Source organism: Acomys minous, assembly GCF_964271855.1.
Source record: "Acomys minous genome assembly, chromosome: 13".
NCBI lineage: Eukaryota > Metazoa > Chordata > Mammalia > Rodentia > Muridae > Acomys > Acomys minous.
Genome location: NC_140495.1, coordinates 10,049,504 through 10,060,233, shown reverse-complemented (window position 1 = coordinate 10,060,233; position 10,730 = coordinate 10,049,504). Strand labels below are relative to the sequence as shown.

The 10,730-nt window shown below is 44.1% G+C and overlaps 2 protein-coding genes across 8 annotated transcripts in view; one reads left to right on the top strand and one right to left on the bottom strand.

Annotated features, from left to right (window-relative positions):
• The window catches only part of UBP1 (upstream binding protein 1), a gene marked incomplete at its 5' end in the record, with an annotated part of 47,999 nt that extends 39,847 nt beyond the window's left edge, over window positions 1–8,152 (top strand). For 4 of the 6 annotated variants that reach the window (XM_084754803.1, XM_084754802.1, XM_084754800.1 and 1 more), the window contains 5 exons: window positions 306–396; window positions 1,126–1,244; window positions 3,577–3,719; window positions 4,350–4,401; window positions 6,281–8,152. In XM_084754803.1, coding sequence (XP_084610929.1) covers window positions 306–396; window positions 1,126–1,244; window positions 3,577–3,719; window positions 4,350–4,401; window positions 6,281–6,318 — 443 coding nt within the window. In that variant the 3' untranslated portion in view covers window positions 6,319–8,152. The other 2 variants (XR_014774003.1, XM_084754801.1) reach the window with 2 other exon arrangements.
• The window catches only part of FBXL2 (F-box and leucine rich repeat protein 2), a 51,965-nt gene continuing 48,611 nt past the window's right edge, over window positions 7,377–10,730 (bottom strand). Inside the window, exons 15-16 of one of the 2 annotated variants that reach the window (XR_014774004.1) lie at window positions 10,211–10,417; window positions 7,377–9,098 (exon numbers count right to left, since the gene is read on the bottom strand). Coding sequence is in view for 1 of the 2 variants with exons in the window: in XM_084754804.1 (XP_084610930.1) it covers window positions 10,310–10,417 (108 nt within the window). In the remaining variant the exon portion in view is untranslated. Of the gene's footprint in view, window positions 9,099–9,339; window positions 10,418–10,730 lie in introns of those variants that run through there. The other variant, XM_084754804.1, reaches the window with a different exon arrangement.

Below are 10,730 nucleotides of genomic sequence, written 5' to 3'. Positions count from 1 at the left end.
GTGCTCAGGTCAGAGTGGAGTCAGAAACATGGTTAGCCACAGCCCAGCAACAAGGAAAGAAAGGCAGTACAGGAGTCTTATATTGGGAACAGACAGGTCTTCTGGCCATGATCGATGCTATATCGGCTTCTGGCGCCTTGTTAACCATAGCACTTGTTTCTCTGAAGGACAGATATGTATTTCTGTTTCTTATGGGTGTGTGTAATCCAGGACCCCTGTTGCTGCTTAGAAGTACAGAACCATGTGAAGCAGCCTGCTGTATTCTTCCCTTTCCTGCTTATTGGAGGATCTCTCTTATTTTCCAGGTGCCGACTTATTAAAGCTGACAAAGGAGGATTTAGTTCAGATTTGTGGTGCAGCCGATGGAATTCGGCTCTATAATGCTCTGAAGTCAAGGTAAAAAATACTATAGGCTGTTCTGCGTGACCTGAGAATGGGACCTTCTCTGTGTGGGGGATTTGGCGGGCAGAATGTGTTTCCACGCTAGGTTGGCGTGTGCCTGTGTGCGCCACCAAGCTTCGGCAGCATCGTGCTCACGAGAAGACTGTTTTGTGTACACCTTCAGGGCAGGCACTGATGAGGGCAGAGGTAGACTAAGACTGGTAGCAATGCACATGGGCAGGACTCATTTCTTGAAGACGACTGGGTTTGTTGCCAAGAAAACAAAACTTCTAATTTAGGTGAGCTCTACAGAATCTATGGTTTTCAAGGTCATGATTATTGTTAAGCAGTTGTTAAATGTGAACTTGTAATTGTCAGTTAGAGTGCTAGAATTGTGACCGTGCTGGCTTTGAGACCCATTGCCTGCCATTGCTGTCTCTAGACTTGTGTGCTGAGAGTTTAGTGAGCTCGAGCCTTACTGATTGCAAATTGCTTAATCAATCTTGAAACTTAAATTTACCAGCATCTGACAGACCATCTCAATGGTTTAGAGTCTGGACCTGTTATAGTTGGTGTGAGGTGTGTGGTTTTTATATTTTTATTAGAAAATTATTTTGCATAATGAAACAACACTGTAAAGTTCTCATAAGGAAAAATAGACTGTAGATTCCTGTAGTTGTTGATTGTACATGTGCTGAGGCAGCTTGCTCTTGTAGTCTCATTGATGGCATCTTCTGATTACAGGTCGGTTAGGCCCCGCTTAACCATCTATGTCTGCCAGGAGCAGCCGAGTAGCACTGTGCTGCAAGGGCAGCCACAAGCTGCAGGCAGTGGAGGTGAAAATGGCAGTGGGACACCCTGCGGTGGGTATTGAGGGCACGTCCCTTCCCCTGTCCTTCCTAAGGGTGTCAGACATGAGTTGGAGAACTGCTGTAGGATTGCAGAGTTCCTGCTACAGAGTTGACAGCAGCAGCAGCAGCAGCAGGGACAAGTCCTGGGGAAAGGAGGGAACTAGAACCTTCCTTTGTTCTCAGCTATGCATGCTGTAGATCTTTTTATATGGCTTCTGTGTCAGACATACCCAGAAAACCACACAGTCACTTGAACATGCTGAGGCCTTCTGGATGAATGTCTCATTGTCCGCTTGCTGGGAAAGCAAGAGGGTTTTTCTTTCTTCCTCCATTTCATTGACTAGATTGGGTGGGGGTGGGGTGGGGGGGTCCCGAATTTGACATATGAGCAAAGGTGGGTCTGTATAGCAGTCTTCCCCCAGTGTAGACCCACCTGGGGTGAGCATCTGTTGTGTTCCATGCAGGCAGGAAGGTGGGTGCTGTGTCTTTGATCAATGTTAGCACAGGCTGTGCCTTCTGACTAAGGAGGGCTTCTTCGCCCTGCAGATTTATCTGAGTTGGACAATATGAAGCAGGCTGGCCTTTCCTGTCTCCTCTTCCTTCCCTTCTTTGATTATAAAAATTTTGGGAAAGGGAGAGGTGGGAACAAGTCTTCCTGGGTAGTCTAAGCTGGTGTCAGAGCTGCTATTCTCCTGCTTCTTCCTCCAGCGCTGTGCAGCACAACACCTTGCTCTCACTTGGACAGTGGTAGTCATGGCCTGTCTTCTCTTTTTGAAACAGAATGATAGTGACATTCAGCTTCAGGGAAACAGTTACAGAATTCAGAGAGGCAGTGACTTACCCTGATATTAGGTGCAGCTCTGAAAAACACTGCATGGCTTAGATTTCTTTTAAGTAAGTGGAAGAGCAGTAACCACAACTGTGGACTTTTCCATCAGTGTAATTAAAACCCCAAGCATGAACTGTGGCATTTAAGACCAAGGCCACAAATTCTTAAAGGAGCTCTCAATATCACCCCACCATACGTAGCACTCACATTTTTAAGTATAGTGTTAGGGAATGCGTGTCCTACGAGATGAGTATTGTGGGGGAATAGGTGAAGACATGGAGACCTTTATCCGTGACCATTCACGTTTAGTGAGCTTAAGGCCAAGTAGTAACACTTCAACCATCAGTGCTTTTCTGCACTGAACTCTACTGTCACAGCCCCAAAGCAGTCATGATGGCATGAAAACAATAGCTTCTATCCTGTTCCTACAACGAGAAAGTCACTTCCACTTTATTAAAAGAGCCAGAGGGCAGGAACTGGTCCCCAAACATTGATATGGTAATCTTTCAGAGTTACCTTTAGTTTTGAGCTTTTATTCTAAGCTGCTCCAAGTGTGTAGTTGGTGAATGTTCCTGTAGGCATAGCTGCTCATTTGCAAAGGCGACTTTTCAGGTTCCCTATTGCAGACCCACGCCTGGCTTGAGTCAGTGGTTGAGCAGTACTTACTTGAGTGACACTCAACACAGATTCATGCTGAGTTCAAGGCATAGAAAGAAATACAAGACAGTGAATGCTGAACCAGAGCTGGGGTGTTCCCTAAAGAAGAGACTTCACTTTCTGTATCCTACTTTTCATAGGATGTTGTCTCTATTTCTTCTCATTTTGTGTGTATAGAGGAAGTAACACAGATGATTTTTACTCTTAAATCTTCATTTGGAGGATTACTGGTTCAGACTCTTTTTAGATTTCTTCTTATGCATCATTAGAAACACATTGGTGAGCTAGGAGGTAGTGGTATACACTTTTAATCCCAGTACTTGGGAGGCAGAGGCAGGTAGATCTCTGTGAGTTCAAGGACAGCCAGGGCTACACAAAGAAACCCTGCCTCAAAAAAAAAAAAAAAAAAAAAGAAAGAAAGAAAGACTGCGTTGTTTTGCTTTTTAACAGCTTGCTTGTGGTATACTTTATACAGCAAACTCCTCCCATTGTGTCTGCAGCGTGACACTTTAGGCCATGTACATACATTTTCATCCTTTGCTCCAGTCGCTGTAAACTTCCATTACCCTGATTGCTCTGCTCCCTGATGCTCTTATTCCTCAGGATATGAGACTTTGGTGCAGAAAAATATAGTCACATGACTTTATACAGGGTTAGTATTTATTATACGTGAGCATAAACAGTGTGTTCTTATACTTCAAGTAGGTGGGTAGAGAATTTTAAGGGGGCAAAGAAATAGTACCTTGTCCCTATTTATAAGTTTGAATTTTCTTTTCCACTTTAAAAAGATGTACTGTGTAGATCAAGTAAAAACCAGATCAAACATTATTGTTAAAATGCCATTTTTCTTTTTTTCAGTTTATCATGCAATCTACTTGGAAGAAATGGTTGCCTCAGAAGTTGCTCGAAAACTCGCCTCGGTGTTTAATATTCCTTTCCACCAAATTAACCAGGTTTACAGACAGGGCCCCACTGGCATCCACATTCTTGTCAGTGACCAGGTAAGTCAAGCCGTTAGTAGTCACTCTTCTGTCACCCTGGCACTCCTGGGGATGCTGCTGACCTCTTTTCCAACTACTAATGCTCATTTTTAAAGAGTTGAGATCAGAATGGCTAAGAACCTATAGCCAGGGATTATAACATCCTAGTAGCAGAAGGAACACAGTTGGAGAAAGTGAGCTAAGCGTCCCCTCATCTTTGTGACCTCAGCTCCTTCCTGGGATCTAGGGTTTGAGGCCGACTTCGGTCCTTTCTCGGGGTGAGGCATTAGGTAGCATCTTCCTTTGTACATTCCTGAAGAGCAGCACTCTAAAAGCATGGAATAGTAGCAGCGCATCCTACCCCTGCTCCAGCTGTGTTCACAGACAAGCAGTGACAGTAGGGGGCAGCCTGCATAAGCTGACTGTGTGTCAGCCACAGGACCTGCCACAGCATGTTCCTCAGGCTCATGGATGACACGTGTAAACTTTTTTACTATCTCATACCGCCATCAGGAACTATTTGGATCCTTATTTGTGTAAGAAAGATGCATAGAGTATGTTGTAGACATTTAAGTACAAATATAAATAACTTTTGGTCAGTTAGGACTGATGGATCTTAATTACACTTACACATCTGCTTTATCCTTCTAGATGGTTCAGAACTTTCAAGACGAGAGTTGTTTTTTATTCTCCACAGTAAAAGGTACTTTTCATGTATGTGTGCCTTGGTGTGTTGTGATCATGAAGGACGCTTTGCTCCTGATTTGCAGTTCTTCTGTGTATGTGCATATTCTTGAAACAGATATCTTTGCTATGGATGAACAGTATTTTTAGTGTTCGTAATAGAAATTAGTGAGCAAATATAGAAAGGGTTGGTTTTTCTAAATGACTAGAAACAAACACAGAGTCCATTCAGCCAGTGTTTGCTGAGCATTTTGTCCAAGACAGTAAGTACTCTGCTAGAGGTTGAATGAAATGGGTTCAGGGAATCCTACTGTCATAGGAAAACAAAGTCAGAATTGGACACAGGCACAGAAATTGACCTGTGTTAGATGCCATGAAGGAATAAGAAAGTGTGGAGCTTGTGGAGATGGGGTAAGCATGGAGCATTATAGAAGGTCTTCTGAGGAGGTGTGGCCACAGGGCTGGCCCAGAGCAGAATGAAACTGCAGAAGAATGCCCTTGGCTTCTGCGAGGCCTGGAAGGCGGCCATGAAGCTGCTATATGCAGGGTGAGGACGAGCAGAGCTGCATGAGGTCAGGGAGGGCGGCAGGCCTGGCATGCAGTAATGGCTGGTGATGGTGGTCTTCAGATCTTATCTCTGATGGGTTGGAAGGTCAGTGAAGTGGCTTAAACAAAGGAATAATGGGATTGGAGTTTTTCTTCTACTCCAACTGTGGAGACAGATTACAAGATGACAAAACTGGAGGGAGTCCATGTAGGCCAGAGGCAAAGGGAGTGCATGGACATGTGGACAGGGCCAGTTGAGCTCCCCGTTTGATGGGGCAGTTGTTGTGACTGCCAGAGTCAACTTCGCATGTCAAGCAGGCAGCTAATTGTACCATTCTGAGGTGCCTTGAGTTTGAGGCACTATTTAGAAAATTTTAAATGTCAGTAGTGACTGAGAGCTGAGCAGGTTGTACAGAGCTAACTAGGGAGCCAGTGTGGGAAGAGGTCCAGGCCAGGTCAAGTGAGTTCCAAGTGACTACAAGGAGTGTGGTGTTAGGGAAGGCAGAACATGGGTTAAGATCAGTTATACTAGTCCCATCCCCCAGAAGAGGAAGAGATCTTGAGTCACCTGGCAATGACTCTGGAAAGGAGCTGTCCACAGGGCTTGAAAGTACAATTTTGCTTTGTACCTGATTGGGATATGTGCCTGAAGCTACCTGAAGTTCTGGGGTGATGCCTTATGTAGACAACTGCAGCATCCTTTACCTGCACATCTGTGGCAACAGGGGATTGGCTTACTGCTTTTTCATGCAGAAACAGCTTTAATTTCAAAATAGAATAACTTTACCTTTGCCAAATTCCAAAAAAATCAGAAACTCATGTTTAATCAAGTACTTGTATATTATGGAACTAGTGGGTTTTGGCAGCATTAGCTCTCACAGGATTTCTCTCCAGTCTTAGTTTCCTGTTTGTGAGACTTCATCCACATGAAAATCTTTATTTCTGTCTTTATGAGTACCTTCACTGTGTCTTAAGATTTTCTGGAGCCATTTAGGCAAACTTTTGCTTTATCTCTGAGGGTTCAGTTTTCCAGCAAAAAGATGGAGGTCTATAGCAGAACCTGTGGGCTGCCTGCATGCTTGGGACAAGGCTTTCTCCGATCTGCCCTCACATGCTGCTTTGGCCTATTTTTGCCCTAGCATACAGGCACATCTGCGCTGTTCAGCCCTTGCCCTGTAAAGCCGGCAAGTGATGGTGTAGGGCTAGGCTCCCTGAGCAGTGTCTGAGGGAAGAGCTAAAGCACTGCAGTCAGCGTTTTATCAAGCCGTAGCCTCTAAAGCAGACTGTACGTTTTCATCTTTAATACTGTATTTTTTTCTAAGCTTAGTTAACTTTTCCTTTTTTTTTTCCAGCTGAAAATAATGATGGTATTCACATAATTTTGAAGTGATACCTTATTACAAACTGAACTCTTATTCAGTACCAAATAAAGTCATGCTTAAAAGTGTGTGAAGACTGAATCCAAGAAGTCTTGGGATTGGATTTTACTGTGAAATGTTTCATATTGAAAACACAAGATGACCTTCCTAATGAGCTGTAGGAGAGACAAGTCTCCTTATTGTCACTGCCACAGCCCAGCATCCTCATGAGAGCGAGCATGTCAGGCGACATGCAACTAGCTCACAGCCATGGTGTGGGCACGAGTGCTCGCTTCCCTAGCAGGGGCCAGCAGACAGAGTTCCCAGAAACAGTCTCTGCTGGCTTTTTACACTGTATACGGTTTGAAATGAATGTAAAAACTTAACCGTGGGCATTTACCTTTCTGTGCTAGTTTGGCTTTTGTTGCCTGAACCTTATGCTGACCTGGGGAGGAGATAGGGTGTGCCTCTGGGGAGCTGCATTGCGCTGGCAAGGCAGTATTGGTCAGGTAAGAGGGTGAGGTGAGCACCTTTTCAGAAGCGATCGTGTCTGAAGGTGTGCATCAGAGGGGATCATGCCAGACCAGGGAAGAGCCAAGCAGAGATGATGAGCAACTGTACTTTCAGCAGTCCCTTGAGAGAGGTCAGTGTAAACCCTAATAGGTACAGAGACTTGGTCGTTTGGCTTTTGCTTCCATTTTTAGCATTTTAGTTTCTGGATTTCACCTTTTGAAACCTTTTTGCCTTTTAAACTCATGTGCTTTCCTTTTCTCATCTCCCCCAGTTCCCCATCCCCCCAATAGCTGGGACTCCAAGTGCACACTCTTATTGTTTTTATTTGGTTTGGTTTTTTGGTCTTTTGAGACAGGGTTTCTCTGTGTAGCTCTGGCTCTTCTGGAATGCACTGTAGACCAGGCTGGCCTTGAATTCAGAGATCCTCCTGCCTCTGCCTCCTGAGTGCTGGGATTAAAGGTGTGGGACACTGCCACCGCCCACCTGGCAGTCGAGCTCTGTTCTTAAACATGTTTTAAAGCCCTTTCCAAGACATTAGAACTTGGTGATATAACAGGGAAACAAAGTGTTATTGTTGATAGCTTCTGACTTGGTGTTAAAGGGATTTTTTTTTTTTGAATGAGACATAATTACCCATGGAAACACTAGATGTCCTAACAAGACACTAAAATGTACCATAACCCTCCTTTTCTCCCCTCACATACAATCATGATTATGCACTCTGATAATTAGGGGCTTTTAAGATACTCTGCATTTTTGCTGCTTTGTCTCTAACAGGTGTGCCTCTTTACGGAATCACACGTGCTTACACACCGCTCTGAAAGGAACTCTGGCTTTTCTCTTCCTCCACTGCCATCACCTCTCATCACTCTCGACCTCTCATGAGGTCTGTGGCATATCTGAGTTTTTAAAAACTTGCATTTTTAATGATGTAGCATCTCTGGCCATTTGCTCCGTTGCTGGCTGTGAATGGGCTTGTCTGACCCTTGTTGTCCAGGTGGGTAAGAATGATTCACTTTTAAGCGGAATCTCTTCCAGAAGACAAACTACTTCAGTGGGTGAAGGCTTTAATGTCTTGTTTTATTCATACCGGGGGTTAATTCTTTGCCACAAAGTCTGTCTCAATATTTTCATCTTGGGTTTTTGGCAGTGCTGTAGCTCTGCAGGCCCTTTAGGAGGGGAGCTTTCCCATCAGCCCTTCCCTTCGCTTCTGTATGACCACATGCTTTCTGTACCAGTCACTTATTGGGAAAGAAGTGAATTTATCTCCTAATTGTTTTAAGAGTTTTGCTTGTCTATTTAGCTTTCTTTGGATCTCATGATTTATGGAACAATAAATGTCATTTAATGCTGTGTGCTATTTTGGATTCCTTATCAGGTTTTAGAAGTGGGGTGAAAGTACTTGCAGGCTCCTCAGACTTGAAATTGTTCTGAGCAGCATGAAGTGAAACTGTACATAACCCACGACCCCAGCAGTTTGCTACTTTGGTTAATAGGATGTACAGTTCAGTGAAATAAATGTTTTCTGATTGTTTTGTAAACGTGTCACTCATTTAAAATCTAAGTTGTACTAGTGTCAAGGAGCTAATGGCTTTTCTGAGTGTGGCCTGAGCACACCCTAGATGACGTGCTGTAAGAGGTTCACCCCCTCTTTTTTTTGCCACTGATTTCCACAGAGGTGCTACAACTCAAGGCAAGTAATGACAGGAACTGCCGTATACTTGGAGTAGACAAATTAGGCTTTTACAAGAGGTTTTTCTAGGCTTTGAAATCGTGGTCACTCAATGTCAAGTCCAACCAACATCTGTGATAGGTTGCACTCTAGCTCAGAAAAACAGGTTTCATGAATCACCGGAGCAAGGTGGTGCAGTTATTTACATAGTTGTTGTGAGCTTCTTCTATCATTCTACACACACACACACACAGGTACAGTTGTATAGCTGTTGTGAGCTTCTTCCATCATTTCCCCCAAACACACACACACACACACACACTGGTACAGTTATTACATAGCTCTTGTGAGCTTCTTCCATCACCACCACCACACACAGTAGTATAGTTATATAGATGTTGTGAGCTGCTTCCGTCACCCCCCCCCCACACACACACACATAGTTACAGTTATTTACATAGCTGTGTGATGGCCATGCAGCCTTCAAGGAATACTGCAGCAGCCCAGGAGGCAGTCCTGCAATCCAGCTGACGCTTGCAGGGATTCTGGTGAGTTTCTAGGATGTGTGTATCTGCTCTCCATCCTAGAGTGCAGCTGAGGCAGGGTATCTGTACAGATGCTACAACACTGTCCACAGAGACACAGAAAAAGAACTCTTTTTGCAGTTTGGGTTTGGGAATGATAGCAAAGGAAGGTTCAGCTACCATTAATCCATTAGCATTGAAGGCAGTGTCGACGGCACCAACCAAGCAGCAGCCATGGTGAAAGACAGGTCATCCTACCCTAGTTCCAGTGACACAGAAATGCCTGTGCTTGGAAGGTGGCTCTGCCTCCTTTGTGTCACGGGAATAAAGCCTCTGACTAAGTCTAGTGAGCACTGTAATGCTTTATTCACTTTTACTTTATGAGTAGTTTCAAAGGTGTGCCAACACTTTACTCATTTGACTTTTTCATATGTAAAGCTTTAAAATAGTTCTGGTATGATTTCTAAAAATTCAGAGTAAATTTGGGAAAAACCATCCGTTCTACATGCATTCATTCATTATTTTTACTTGATTATATTATAAATAACTGGATTTCTTCAAGGTCCTCCTAAATTTTTGAGAAGTGTGAACATAATTGGCTTTTTTCCTTTAACAAAAATGCACTATATGCTGTAGCATATGGCTGAGCTTGTAATCTCCAGTGGATCGATGCAAAGTGGGTTGCTTTTTTAAATTTTTGGTCCCTAGAGTTGGGTATGACAAGTTGACACAAACAGAAAGGTAAAGATCCTGCCCCACCCAGCTTAGAGTCCTCGTTTCTTTGGTGTCTTATGGAAATTTGTTAACATGCCTTTCACACACATTTCTACACATGAAACTACCAGCCATTCTGAGTTTGCCGTATATAGTCAGTCACATTGATAAAGGTGCTATTAAGTCTTCAATGTGGACAGGTCCTGAAATCAGTAGCAATTGCTATGAATTACAGTAGGCCACTGGCTGAAGGATCAGGCAGAAAACCAACAGGAGGCTCTTTTGCTCTGCTCATGTTGTGCTAACACTGAAGGTCTGTGTGTAGGATGCTGACAAAGCCATGTAAGGGTGTGTGGGCCTCGTTAGGTACCTACCTCGGATGGGCTGCATCACACCACCCTTGCCACATAGGACTGACCCAGGCCTTGATTTGCTTGCATCCCAGCAAGGTTAAGGTGAATGGTATCACCAGTTTCTGCAGTCTGTGCTGAAGTCTTTTACCTGTAATGCTTTCCCCATGGAGAATCAAGATTGGGTGAAGGTGGAGCAGTCAGACTGGTCTAACGTGGAGGGTGGGACCCCTGGCCTAAGCGGCTGCTGTCAGAGTATAACACAACATCTGCACAGTCGATGTCCACTTCCTGCCACTGCTGGTGGGGGGGTGACTGGAGCGAAGTAGGCATGGACTTTGACATGAGGAAGTTGAGCCTGGAAGGAGATGGAAAGGGGGGAGTAGTCTGCCCTGGTATTAGGACTCTTATATAACCTTTCACCCCTAGTCCATTTAAAGTTGACTCCAAAAATTAAATAAATAAAAATAAAGTTGACTCCACCTTGGTATTAGGCAGGCAGAATGCTGTAAACTAGAACTGCTCCTGCTAGGTCCCTCTACCTCCACCTCCAAATCAGCATTTTATAAAGACAAATAAAAACATTTCTCTCCAGGAGTATGATCATCTATTTGCTAATGGCTCCTACACTTAATAACCTTCCGTTGCTTTCCTTGGGTAGAAGCTTGAGA